Raw genomic sequence first — 13840 nt, 5'->3', positions numbered from 1 at the left:
GGGAAGGAGCTGCCGCCATTGTCCAGTGTGGAAGCAGTGGGAAGACAGGAGAAGGTGACGTGCTTGGGTGGAGGTGACAGGGCGGGACTGACAGCACGCGCACACCTGGGCTCCGGCCTTGGGCTGCCATCGGCCTCCTTGGGGCTGGTTCTCTGGATCGCGGTGGGAGGTACGCTTGCCCAGTGCCTGCCCTCTGCGGGGTCCTAAGTGGCAACAGTGGCCATAGCTGTCATGGGCAGGGTCCTTGACGTCACCATGCTCAGCCTCCGCCCACACACCCTGCTGGCGTCACCGGTACTCATTCACTGTCTCCACTGGGCCGGATCTACACCTGAGTCCTTTCTGCAGCCACGCTCCCTGCCCCGCGACGTGGCAGTGCCAGCATCTGTATTGATGCCCCGACTCGTGCCAGAACCCGTCGGAGTCCGTGTGGGCCGTCACGGGGTTCTCCCCCTGGGGGCTTGTGCAGCTCGTGTTCATCTCCCCATAGTTCTGGGCTCTAAGATGGGGGTTCTAGCTGGTGAGGGCTCCACCACCTCGTGCATGGCCGTCTTCTCACGGTGTCCCAGTGGCCTTGGTGCAAGTGTGTGGAGAGAGGGAGAGCTCGGATCGAGCCCTGGCGTCCTTTCTTGTAAGGCCGTGGGTCCTGTTGGGTCAGGGCCTCATCCTGATGTCTTAGAGGGCGCTATCCAGCCAGCACTCGCCATGTTAACTCCAGCACCAACGCTGCAAATGTAAGGGTCCAGTCTCCAAGGGCCCTCCATGGCGGGGTACCCAGAGGGTGTCTGAGTGTGGTTCTTGTGAAGAGGTCAGTGGAGGCGTGAGTCCCTTTTGTGCAGCGTGGCTGTGCCCTGCTAGTGGAGGTGACAGGGGAAGGAGCCGGGTCCTTCTGTGTGCCGGCAGACTGTCGGGTGCTTCGCGGACTGGCAACTGTGATGGAGGATAACTCGCTGGTAAAACGGAGAGAATGACTGTGCTCAGGAGGCTGAATTCACGCGAGGTGAAGTCGTCCAGGTCTTGGTCCAAGCTGAGCACTCCGTAAATGTCAGACTTCAGTGGTTGCCATTGTCACCCTGGTTATTCAATGTATTCCTTTTTTCTTTTTTGAGAGAGGTTTTCACTATAGGGCATGTGCGCTCGCCAGAAAGACAGAGAGAGATAGAGAGAGAGAAAGTGAGAAATCACCCCCCAGGGGGGATGGCCACGCCGCAATCCCTTCTCCTCCATTCTCCTCTCGGGATCTTGGGTACACACGTACACCCACCCAGCATGAGTATAAGCCACTGGGTCTGGGACTCGAACCACGGTCAACTACATGGGAGTCCGGCGACACAGCCATGCCATCTGCTGGTCCTGATTTCGATGCATTTCTTACCTCTTCCACGCTGACCATCCTGCTTCCTAGACCAGGGCCCTCCGCACGTGTCGAACTCAAGTTTGTCCAGCTGAGCTGATCCCAGGGAGTCTCCCCTCCACCCCATCCCTGCTGAGTCTGTGGATTTCCCTCCTGCTGCCCCGTCTCCTGACCCAGAAGCCCGGTGTGGCCGGGCCTCCTTGGTGCCCCACAAGGCGTTAGCCCTGCAGCCAGTGGGTCCTCCCTCTCTGCTCTCAGGGCTCCTCTGCCCACCCAGCCTGGCTGTCCATCTCCCCACTCCTGCTGGCTTCTCTGCTCCCAGCCACCCTCCACACCAGCCCCAGAGCAGTCTCCCGGTACAACAGGCCCTGGCCTGCTCCTCCTGGACTGGGCACTGTGGCTGTCTGGTGGCGTCTTTGGTGAGCCCGTTTGCACTGCCGTCCGAGTTGTAGCCATCTCTGTCAGTTCCTGGCACAGAATGGGCACTGAGCAGTGAGGTCTGAGGTCATTGCTGGCCCAGGATGAAGCAGGTACAGCCCTTGCCCACCCTGGCCTGCCTCTGCCCACACCCCCGTTCCACCAGCATTCCCCGAGGCCTGGCCATGCCCCGACACACGATGCTGCCAGTCTTGTTCACCGGACACCCCGAGCCAGTCCTCACCAGGGTCAGCCTCTCTCCCTTTAGCCTCTGCATCAACTCTGGGCCCCATGAAGCCACCCTGCCCTCCCTGGGAGGAGCCACTGGGCCACTTCCTCCTCCCTCTGAGCTCGCCACTCGCTGTGGCGTGTTACACAGTCTGGGTGTCTCCCTGTAACGGTGAGCCCCTCAAAATAGGGCAGGGAGAGGGTGTCAGGTCTGCCCCAGCAGGGTATAGCCAGCTCAGTGAAGGTGACTGATCACTGAGCGAGCGATGACGGCAACTCCCTGTCCCCGTGCTGAGGGCGTCCTGGGCATGCCGGCCTGGGGAGCTTCAGCCAGGAGCCATCTGCTAGGATGGAGGGGTCCCGGGTCGCTGTAGCACTGGGGCATCGTGAACTTCCCACTGTGCCAGAGCAGATGCCCACGGGGCCGTGCGGGGGTCGGCGCTCTGAGATGTGGGCACAGTGGGCGCCAGGGGTGAACGGCCCCAGGTTTTAGCGAGCACGCAGATTTGGTCCCTCGGCCGCTCAGGTCCACGCTCGGGGCCAGCCGAGACTGCCTCGATGTTCTTGGGTCCCGCCCGCCTCACAGCAGGGCAGAGGGAGCCAGAGCACTCTGAGGCCAGCCGTGTTTTGGAAAGACAAATAGAAGAAAAGTGTGAGAACACCCGTAGACGTATGTGAAGGGCACGCCCTTGGAAACGCACACCCATGCTGGGTGGTAAGAGCCGGCCTCCACCCCAGCACGCTCAGCGTGCCTTCTTTAAGGGACAGCGAAGGGTCACGTCGCCTTGTGTGGTGCCTGGACGCAGGGGCCCGGAGGCTCTTGTGCTGCAGATGGTGCACCTGGGACAGGCCGGCGGCTGGGTGGTTGCAGGGGCAGGCTTGCTGCTCTCCAGAGGGCCTTTGGTGAGCCTGGAGAGAATGCGGACCCCGCAGGGAGTGTGGAGGAGGTGGGGTGATCACCTATGCCCTCCGAGTATGGTGGGGACACGCCCTCCCAAAGCAGATCCTTGGAGTGGCAGTTGAAAGAGAGTTTGGGCCACAGACATGGTCCACAACGGGGTCCCGGCCTTTGACTGCTGGGGTGCTGACCAGAGGGCCTTGGGGTGCTGCCAATGGTTCTGGCCCATGGTCACTAGTTGGCTCAGAGCTTCAGCTGCCCCCAGCTGCTAACCATGTGCTGCCGTGGTGTGAAAGGGGACGCTGGCCCAGGGCGGGCCGTGTGGCCGGGAGCTGTGGCAGTACCACTCACTGGCTGCAGTGTGCTGTGTGTGTTCTTCCAGTCGACCTCACGTCCTTCGTGACCCACTTCGAATGGGACATGGCCAAGTACCCCGCCAAGCAGCCGCTGGTGACCGTGGTGGACACGCTGGCCAAGGTGAGTGGAGGACCTGCGGGTGGGACTTCGGGCACCTGGGCGGGTCTCCACGGTGTTCGGAGTCTAGTGAAGGCCCGCGGCTGGGCTTCAGCCCTGCCAGTACCCCGGGTCAGGTGTGCTTCCCTCCCTGCCTCTAGCTGGCCGAGGGCCTCTGGGAGTCAGAGGTGCGGCCTCCCTCTGTGCTCTGGGTGCAGGCAGCCCTGGAGCAGGGAAGGCCATCACTCAGCCTTCATGCACCTCTCCTGTCCCCGTGAGCGAGGCCAGCTGCGGTGGGCCACAGGCCCTTGGCCCCACCGCCCGGCCCGCCCGCAGGTCTGTAGGCCCCTCCTCTTTCCTTCACTTGGCTGCTGGGGAGGCTTAGCCCCACCCAGTCTGCTCGAGGACCCTGACTTGCAGAACAAGGGGCCTCATGCAGTGGGGCGGGGAGTTGTACCCTGGTCCTTTGCCCCGCCCTCCCGCATCAGAGCTGTGTCCTCCGGAGCTGGGCTCCGCCTGCTTGGGGACAGGGAACGCCCAGGAGCTGTCACTAGCATCTGCAGCGGTGTTGACTTCTCTGCGTCTTCATGAACGGTCTGCACTGACAGAGATCCCGAGGTCGAGGCTGGCGTTCTCCCCAGCCTGTCCCTCCCTCCTAGGAACCTCTGCACGCCCGTGCTGTTAGCCAGGGGCAGGGGCAGTTGGGGGAGCAAAGTCTTCCTGCTCTCTCCAGTGGGGGGACAGAGCCTCCCTCAGTGTGGCAGGCTGGTCTGGAGAGGAGACGGGTCTTTGGGACCCATGGGGCAGCTTCTGTGTCTCTTGGGAACTAAGGTGGGGCCCAAAGGCTCAGGGAATCTGGGCGCGGTTCCTTGGGTGCTTCTTATCCCATTGTCCTGGGACAATCGGGCAGTGATTCCTGAAGGCCCTCCGAGGAGAGGCCGTCCAGAGCACCCGTGCCAGGCGTGGCTGCCAGGAGGGTGCGGTGCGAGTCCACCAGGTCTAGGAACATGTGCTAGTTAGCAGGGCTGGCCACGCCCTGTCCTGCCCTGGGCCAGCAGGGGGTTCTTGTCCCAGGGGTGCTGAACCCAGTGAAGGATCCCCCCAGAGCCCACGGGGGTCAGAGGTTGGAGCGGCATCTCGGGTGTCCCTGGAACGACAGCAGTGAGGGAGGAGGTGCTGGCTCTGGCCCGCCCTGTGCCTGGATCGTGTCCTGCTCTCCAACTTCCTGCCTCTCCCATGAGCTGGCTGTCACATCTCCCAAGTTTGGGTGAGGGAGTAGCAGAGAGAGAAGGGGCATTCCCAGGACCACAGCTGTCCAATGCCACACTGGGACAAGAACGCAGGCCTTGGGGACTGGTGCTCTGAGTGGTGCTATGTGCACAGGAGGCCCTGAGGTGGCTGCACCGCAGGGAGCGAGTGCCCAGAGGCCAGCCGGGGCAGAAGCTCCAGGGAACAGGCTCTTTTCCTGCACCAGGAATGCATGAGGGACACCCCAGGCCTGGCCCCTCCCAGCAGGAGAGCTGCACCTGCCACCCAGAGACTTCCCAGTCGGGGGGGCTCCTGTGCCGCCTTGCACTAACCTGTGGCGGTGAGCTCGGAGAGGTCCCGGGACTCACCTTGGCTCTGTGGCTCCGGTCACAGCCATGGGAGTCGGAACTGGCACTTCCCCAGGGCCCTGGCTGGTCCACCTGTGGGTTAGACCCACCTCAGCGTGTGGGTCGTGACCTGTGCTCTGGCCACACAGGGCAGCGTGGTGTACGTAGCGTACTCGTGGAGCTGTGTAACGTGACCACCGTGCCCAGAGCGTCCTCGTAGAGTACAGTTCTGTTCTTCGTTTCTAATTTGTCCGAGGGTGTGTACACCCCCCAGAGAGAGACAGAGAAGGGGGAAGTGAGGAAACATTCCTCGTGAGACCTGGTCATACCTCAATCCCTCCTCCGCTTCTCTCTCTTCTTGGGCCTTTGGGCATGCACACACACACGCCCGGTGCCTTTTTCACACCACCAGATCCAAGCTGCAATGCCTGTGGTCGGCCACGTGGGATCCAGCCGCCTTCACCACCAGAGCACGGCCGGCCGGTCGGCAGCGTCTATAGTGCAGTAGAGCGCGTGTGGACGGGCCCTGTGGCCGTGTCGTGGAGCAGTCTAACTGTGATGCACAGTGCAGTATTGGGTCGTCGGGAATCATGACACAATTCTGTATAGAAAACCTTAGGAAAAGACGTCATGGCTTTTGCCAGGACCTACTAGGATGTCGTCGTAGGCAAGACACGTCCTTGGGGGACACTACATGGGGTGCGTGGGATGTCTGTGTAGTCTTTCTGAAACTTCCTGTGTATCTGTCATCATTTCAGAGTAAGATGTTAAGAAAAACGTTATTTAAAATGATTAATCTTATAAAAGAAACCAAACACCGCGAAATGTGAAGATAAGCACGTGCAACGCCTCTGCACATCCCCGCGGCCCTGCGCCGCTACCCCGCCCACCCGCAGGGGTGCGGACCTTGCCTCCTTGTCCCTAGGACTCTAGAATAAGGGAGTCCCTGGAAACACCGAGGGATGGGCGAGACGCCAGGCTTCAGCAGCGGCCTGAAACCAGGAGACGGCTGAGCTCCTTGTGTGGTCCCCAAGTGGGGGTCATGTGGTCATGTGGTCCTCGGAGAGTCATCGGAGAGCTCAGACCACAGGGTCTGGGGCCATCACCCTCCCTCCCCGCACCTGCCTTTCCGCTGACTCCAAGGGCCCAGGGCTGGAGAGCGCAGGGGAGACTGGAGGGCTACGGGGTGGGGTGAGGGGGTGCCCTGCAGGTGGGCTGGACGGGTGCGGTTCCCTTCACACACCATAGCAGCTATGGCCCTTTAGGAAAATGCCCCAGCTCCTCACGCTCGGTCACCAGGAGCTTTTGCTTTCCCAAATAGCAACTGGCGCAGATCGAGACAGACCTGAAGTCGCGCACGGCCGCCTACAGCACCCTGAAGACGAACCTGGAGAACCTGGAGAAGCGCTCCATGTGCGTGCCGGGCCCCAACCATGACCCACCCGTCCCCCACCCTGCGCCCTCCCCCAGCACCTGTCTCCCTCCTCCCCGACTCAGGTCCCAGGGGCGGCCTTAGTGCCTTCCCCATCACTGGGTGGCGGGGAGTCTGTGCCTTTGAGCCAGGGAGTCAGGCGGACACACAGACGGTGGACAGACAGCGCTGTGTGCCGGGACCCAAGGGCCACTGGGCAACTGGCCTCCCGTGGGCTCGCTCGCTCGCGTCGCTCTTCCTTCTCTCTCCCCGCCTCTCCGGTTATGGAGAGCCCCCACTGTGAGCCAGGTCTTCCCCCGGGGGGTCTCACAGAGGTCCCTGCACAGGGTGGGAGGGGCCCATAGGAAGCACAGAGAGGGCGCTGGGCCCTGCAGCCAGGGTGCACCAGCCCCGGGTCGCAGGCACCTTCTCCATCACCTGCCGGGGTGGAGGGGTGGCCGCCTGGGCCGGCAGACAGAACTGTCATGGCTCTGTTATGGCGGCCTGGGGCTGGGGTGTGCAGGGATAGCGGGGTGGCTCCTGCTGTAGAGGCTGGAGTTGGCGGGGAGTCCCCCCAGTCTCGTTGGCGCTGGGTCTGGCTCCCTGAAGACGCTCCTGAGAAGCATTCACCTCTGTGAGCAGAGGTTGTCCCCTGGGGCGTCCCTCCCACCTGCTGCCCTTTCTGAGGGTCACGGGACCAGCCATCTTGTGAAAAAGCGAGTGGTCGTGTAGTGGACAGTGACAGATGGAAAGATGCGCTTGGACTAGCGACCATCCTGGGGGTGCTGACCTCAGGCGGAGCTCAATTGGCATGAGCTGGGGGCTGGGCCAGAGGCAGGTGCTAGTGCAGAGCCCCGAGGGGCGACGGTGTGGTGGGCTGGACTGTGGCCTGGGGCCGTCCCCTCACTGGACTTGTTAACAGTTGGTGGGATGCCAGCAGCCGTCTGGCGTAGCCTTCTCGCTCAGCTGCCGGAGCCCATTCACTTTCTGACCATTTGTAGACTCGGGTCACCGGACTGAGGTGGTGGGTACCCCCCACAGCCCGGCACATGGGAGGCGGTGTAAGGGGGCTGAGACAGTCCACCTCCTCTGCTGTGTCTTTCTCTTTTTGAGAAGTGTTCCAAGTTCCTATAGTGCCCTCGGGCCTTATGCTAGGCCCTGAAGATGCAGAGCAGGAGAGGTGTCATCTCTGCTCTGCACGAGCTCAGCTGTCGGGTGGCCCCTGCTGTGGTGTCTCTGGAGAGGGTTCTTTTAGCTGTTCAGTGACGGCAAGGCAGGGGACAGGAGCAAAGGATGCAGACCCCCAAGCTGGTCAGAGAGCCCCCGAGGATTCACCACTGGCCTTGGCTAAGTGCTTGAGAACTATTTACTAGGCAAGCATTGTGTGCTCATGCCACGGCTTCTGTAACGTCACAGTCCCTGGGCTATGGTCATGGCCTCCAGGCTCCTGTCAGGGCCTCTGGGTTACTGTCATGGTCTTTGGACTATCCAGACTACTGTCATGGTCTTTGGGCTACTGTCAGGGCCTCTAGGCTACTGCCATGGCCTCCGGGCTACTGTCATGGTCTTTGGGCTATCTGGACTACTGTCATGGTCTTTGGGCTACCTGGACTATTGTCATGGTCTTTGGGCTACTGTCATGGCCCCCGGGCTACTGTCATGACCCCCGGGCTACTGTCATGGCCCCCGGGCCCCTTGTTGTTGGGACAGCCTTGACCCAAGTGCTAATGACACCCTGACCTGTCTGGACCAGGCCCACTGGGTGTGTGGGAAGCTGTTTCAGGTGAACAGCCCCTGGCTGCTGGACTGAAAGGCCTGTAAAGTGACACGGAGCCTATCTGCCAACCCAGCCCCACGGCGTCTTGAGAGCTGGCCACTGTGCTGACACCTGAGTCACTTCAGTTGCCTGCCACCTGAGGTCCCCTCCCCACAGCCCGTGGCTTGCACCAGGCAGTGCAGGTCAGCCCCCGGGCCGACTGGTGACAGCACCTGCGGCCCTGCCAACCTCCTGTCCCTCTGCTTTCCCAGACCCAGGGCCCTCAGCCCAGGGCCAGGGCAGGATGATTTTTATGAGAACCACCACCTTCTAGATTCCAGCATCCACTGCACCCCACTCTTCCCCATGAACTCCCCTGAGCCCCTGCCCCGGGCCCGTGGGTGTGGGGGCTGGCACGTCCCATCCTGCTGCCCCAACTCCTGGACCGTTGCTCCATGTGTCTCGCAGGGGGAACCTCTTCACTCGGACACTGAGCGATATTGTGAGCAAAGACGACTTCGTGCTGGACTCGGAGTATCTCGTCACCCTGCTGGTCATCGTCCCCAAGTATGTGGCCTGGGCTAGATCACAGAGGAGAGTGGGCTCTGCCTGCCATACCAGCCTGGCTTCCCCCTGTGACTGGGCAGCGAGGAAGAGGGTGCCAGCCCTGGTTGCAGGGAGGCCGGAATTCCTGGCCAGGGCCCTGGCTGGCAGGGGGAGGGGGGATGGCAGTGATGGGGCAGCCGTGCACTGAGCACCTGCCTATGCCTGATGCAGCACAGACATCGTCCCACAAGGTCCCCACGGCAGGCCGGGAGGTGAGAGGTCATACAGCCTGCCAAGGTCACACAGGGTCCGGACTCGAAGATTACAAGCTCTGGGTGCTGTGGCTGCCCGCTCACCCCGGGCCTGCCTTGGGTGCAATGGGGTCCCCTATGGCCATCCTAGCACCTCAAGGGATGTTTGAGGCTCTCTCTGATCCCATCCGCTCACCTCCAGCCTCTCAGGGAAAGGGGGGGGTGGGTGCCGTTTCCTAAAGACCCAAGAACCTTTGCAGCAAAACTCACTGAACAGTTGTGTTTTATGGCAGACCGAACTACATACAATGGCAAAAAACCTACGAGTCCCTCTCGGATATGGTGGTCCCTCGGTCGACCAAGTAAGTGAGACCCCAGCATGACCCAGGCGCCCTGGGGGCCCAGCACGGAACGCGCCCTGATGGTGCGCAGCCCCCAGCCCTCCACACCTGTGTCCTGCAGCTCCTTCGAGGCCACACACCTTGCCACAAGCCAGACTGCCTCTATCTTGCGAAGGCCCAGTCCTGGCCCCTCCCCTGGGAAGGCCACCCCGGTTGCCATGCGGGAGCAGAGGAAATGCACTGGAAGGGGCATATGAGGCTTCCGGGTGCAGGAAATGAGATGGTTTGGATCTCGAGCTGGGTGGCAGATCTGTGGGCATATCACCTTCTATGCCATTTTGCAGACCCAGTGAGCCTCAGGCAGCCAGCACCCATTCACCTGCCTCTCCACACAGAACTCTGAGCACAGCCCTGGCTCCCTCATCACACCCCCCCACCCTCCACCCCGTCCTATCTTGTCCCTGGCTGGGGCCTCTGCCCTGGGCAATGTGCGACAGTGATCAGGAGCTGAACTGAGGGCTGTAGGGACACGATGTCACAGCCTGAGGTCACGGGAAAGGCAGGAGGAGGCCAGGCTTGCAGACCACAGAGGAGCTGGCCTGCCAGGCCGAGGTGCTCACTGCCCTCAGCCAAGCAGGGGACCCTGGCCTGGAGAGGCTGCCGCAATGTGGACTGGCCTCTCAGGCCGGAGCGCTCAGGCCTTCGTTGTCAGAGGGCACCCGAGAGCCAGCACGGGTGGCTCTGGGATGGGATGGTCTGGGCTCCGAGAAACAGCAGAGGGGGCCCAGGCAGCATGCCATGAAAGCATGCCTGGGCTGATGGCTCCCATTCTCAGGATCCCTGGCCACCTGAGCTCAGAGATGCTTCAGCTACTGGCCCAAGAACTCCCATGTTGTAGGGGACAGAGAGGCCCCAGTGGCGCTGTGTTGAGGCATGCTGGGAGTTTGGGTCCAATTACGACCTTGTGACATCAGAAGTGAGGTGGACCTTTCGGGTGGTTTCCACTGACTAGAAATCCACCTGCCTCCTCGTAACCGCAGCACGTCAGGGCCAGGGCCTTGCGGTAAGCTGGCCCGGGAGGAGCGTGGGTGCTCAGGCTCTGGGGGAGCAGAGGAGGCCCAGACCTACACACTCCCTGCCCTTGGATCCCCTGGGTCCCGAGCTTTAACTTGGAGGGACGTGTGGGTTGGGTAGGGTGGTAAGGGTTTCGGACATCATAGGGGTCACCCTTGGCTCCCAGCCTTGCCCCCACCAGGGCCTCTGAGCTCAGGGAGACACAGGCCCAGCCCCGCAGTGGCCATCCTCCCAAAGGAGGCCTGGGGCCTGCTGAGGCCGGCCCGTGGTCCAGCAGACAAATGCTTCTCTCCACAGACTGATTGCTGAGGACAACGAGGGCGGCCTCTTCACAGTGACTCTGTTTCGGAAAGTGATCGATGATTTCAAAATCAAAGCCAAAGAGAACAAGTAAGGCCGTGGCCCTGGCGGGCTTCTCGGGATTGGTTGGTCTCCCCGTGGGGGCTCTGCCCCTCCTGGGAGCTTCTGAGGGAAAGCTCGCCCTTGGCTTGTTTTCAGGTTCACTGTCCGTGAATTTTACTATGATGAGAATGAGATCAGAAGGGAACGGGAGGAGGTGACCCGCCTGCTGTCGGATAAGAAGCAACAGTATGTGAGTACCCTGTGGACGGCGGGTCCACGCTGCGTGCTGAGCTGCCTGCTGGCCCCCACCCAGCGGCTGGGGCAGAAGAACCCGCCTAAGTGCCACCACTCAACCTCTGTCCCCAGTCTCCTGGGCTCACAGTCAGGGCACCTGTTCTCATGGGGTGGCCATAGTAGGCCTGGGGGAGGGGCTGCAAGCGCCACCCTGCTGTGGAGCCCCCCACCCTGAGGGTCCCCGCGGGAAGGGGTCCGAGCCCCCGGGGCAGATGAGAAGCTAAGGCTCTCGGAGGTGAGCCGAGGAGCACTGCCCTGGCTACAGGCCCTGCCCAGCCCTCCCGGAGGCTGTGGCCATGTCGTCCGGCTTCCCTCGGCCCCGTGGTTAACAGGACACCACCAGCACCCGTGTTCTTAGCAGAGTGGGCACTTAGCCCTGGGCCTGCGGCCGCAGCCACTCAGAACCTCTCCATGTGGGAGCAGCTCACCGTGCGGGGGTGGGGCTGGGGCAGACGCTCCTTTTGGAACAGTGACCTGCAGCTCTGGGAAGGTCACTCCAGCGCTCTGGACAAGGGGCGCGTCCCGGACTCAGGGTCCTTGGCTGGCAAGCTGGGTGACTCCAGGTGACCCTGAGTGTGAGCCCAGCGGGGGGAGGGGGGTTCTGCGAGTACCTCCCAGTTCAGCCTCCGATGAGGGGAGGTCGGGCATAGTGAGCAGAAAGCACGGTGGGCCTCCGGGAGGGAGGTCAGCGTGCGACACGGCTGTGCGCGCATGTGCGTGGGAGATCGGGCCAGGGCGTGCTGAAGGGCTTCACAGGCCGCGAAGTGTGCCAGGGCCCGCGGCAGGTGGCCTGGGGACTGTGCCGTTCGGCTTGGCCGCTCAGAGTCAGGGACTTTTCTGCAGAAACTGCAGAGAAGCGGCTGCTCCCTCAGGGCTGACCGGCAGCCACGGAGCCCCAGAGCCCCAGAACAAGGTTCTCGAAGCCCCTTGGACTCATTGTTTCCTTTTAAACGGAAGCACACTACTGACAGCATAAGCATTCTCCCCGGGCAGTGTAAGCCCACCCTCCCCGAGTGGAAACAGGGATGCGGACGCACCCTCGTACGACAGATGCGCGTGTGCCGAGAGGACACACACTCAGGTCCCGATCTGTGGGAGATCGGAGGCCGCGGCCCAGGCTCCCGGGAGGGTGGCCCCATAGAGGCGTGCGCCCTGCCCGAGGTCCCAGGGCTGCTCGGTCCTTGGAGTGGTGGACACAGACCTGTGAATGGCCCAGTCAGCAATGGCGTCACTAGCAGAGCTGCAACCGGGGGTTTCTCCCGGAGTCAGCTCACCCGAGGCCTCGCTACCTGCCGCCCTGGCCTGCAGCTGAGCCTCTTCCGGCTGCTTCAGTCCTGACCTTGAGACCCCTGCACAGTGTCTCTGGGTACACGCCAGCTCCTGGCAGCCTTCATAAGTACCCAGCTGGGAGGCTCTGCCGAGGACAGGTGGCGAAGTAGGGCACGGGCCTGCCAGACCCCCTGTGGATCAGGGTGACACACACGAGCCCAACACCTGCTGCGTGGGGCTCAGGTTGCCAGCTGGTGTTTTTTACAGGGTGTAGACTTCTGCACCACCCCCGCTGCCCTGGGGAGCCCTGCCAGGGTTTCTGTGACTGGGACACAGCCCCGAGGGAGTGCTCGGAAACAGTGCCAGCCAGCAAAGCCTCCAGGAGAGGGGGCTCAGCCAGGGCCGGCCCCACCGGCTGCCCGTGTGCTCTCTCCCCCTGACCTGGTTGGAGGTGGAGATGACCAAGCATCCCAAGCATCATGCATCCTTTCTGTTACCTGTCAATCAGAGGGGACACTTTGGGTCCCCAGGGCCCCAGGTTTTCATACACTTTGAGACAGAATGAGGAGGGGTGGGATGTCCTCACCATGCCCGACCAGCTGCAGGCAACATGCTCATGCACCAGCGATGCCTAGGCGGCGTGGCGGACACACAGCAGCTGAGGCCGGCAGCGCAGTGTGCAGTGCAAGCCTGGCGTCCTGCTGATGCCACCCAATGCCTCGGGTGGAGGGGGAGGGAAGGCGAGACCACCCCTCTGCCAGCCATTGGCTGTCTCTGGATGTGGAATACCCCCGCCCTCCCAGGGCTGGTACTTGCTACATCTCAAGTCCAGCTGGTGAGTCCCGAGGGTGGGTCAAGTTCCTGCACTTGTCTGACAAGCGTTTCAGGTGGGAGCTTTATTTGTGTGTGTGATGGTGTGATGCTTGGTTGCTGAAGATTAATAAATCATTTCTGTGCCTTTAGCAAACTTCCTGTGTTGCTCTTAAAAAGGGATCATCCACCTTCCCGGACCACAAGGTTAAGGTAACCCCGCTAGGTAACCCTGATAGGCCCACAGCGGGGCAGACCGACAGAGAGAGAGAGAGTGAGGGCGAGGGCGAGGTAAGCAACCCTGGGGAACCCTGGGGGTTCCTGGCTCGCATCCCTCGTGGCTCAGGTGTCTGCTGACAGAACCAACCCTTGCACTTTCTGTATCTGATGTGGCTTTGGAGGTGCTAAATTCGGAACCCAAAATCAAGCCTTCCTCCTAATCTGCAGGGCCTTCGGAGTGGATGGTGCTTGCCTGGCCAGGGTGCCTCTGCCTGGAGGTGGTGGCCTCTGCCTGGAGGTGGCGGAGCTGGTGGCGGGCCAGGCCCTGGCAAGGGGCGGTGCTGGGACGTGGCTCAGCTTTCCTGGGCTGCTCTGTCTGGACCTGCCTGGCCTTCATGGGCAGCTGAAGGGATTGTACTGGAGCCATGAGCTCCTGCTCCAGGCCTCAGAGACCCTCTAATGACTGCAGCTGTGGCCAGGGGAGGTGGGGGTGTAACCCCCCAGTAAGGGGCAACTGGTGGCTGGTCCAGGACCCTGGGGCAGAGCCTCCTGAGAGGTGGGTTCCTGGCTGGATAGTGTCAG

At 62.1% G+C, this 13840-nt stretch overlaps 1 protein-coding gene across 2 annotated transcripts in view; it reads left to right on the top strand.

Annotated features, from left to right (window-relative positions):
• Positions 1 to 13840, top strand: part of ATP6V1C2 (ATPase H+ transporting V1 subunit C2) — a 56075-nt gene that overhangs the window by 39860 nt on the left and 2375 nt on the right. Inside the window, exons 4-10 of one of the 2 annotated variants that reach the window (XM_006140821.3) lie at positions 3280 to 3374; positions 6267 to 6358; positions 8581 to 8679; positions 9203 to 9271; positions 10622 to 10714; positions 10823 to 10916; positions 13193 to 13330. In XM_006140821.3, the coding sequence (XP_006140883.1) occupies positions 3280 to 3374; positions 6267 to 6358; positions 8581 to 8679; positions 9203 to 9271; positions 10622 to 10714; positions 10823 to 10916; positions 13193 to 13330 (680 nt within the window). The remainder of the gene's footprint in view (positions 1 to 3279; positions 3375 to 6266; positions 6359 to 8580; positions 8680 to 9202; positions 9272 to 10621; positions 10715 to 10822; positions 10917 to 13192; positions 13331 to 13840) is intronic. The other variant, XM_006140822.3, reaches the window with a different exon arrangement.

The sequence above is a fragment of the Tupaia chinensis genome, unplaced genomic scaffold, assembly GCF_000334495.1.
Source record: "Tupaia chinensis unplaced genomic scaffold, TupChi_1.0 Scaffold000045_1, whole genome shotgun sequence".
In the NCBI taxonomy this organism is placed as follows: Eukaryota; Metazoa; Chordata; class Mammalia; order Scandentia; family Tupaiidae; genus Tupaia; species Tupaia belangeri.
The sequence above is the reverse complement of the archived record's forward strand: the minus strand, read 5'-3'. Positions and strand labels throughout refer to the sequence as shown.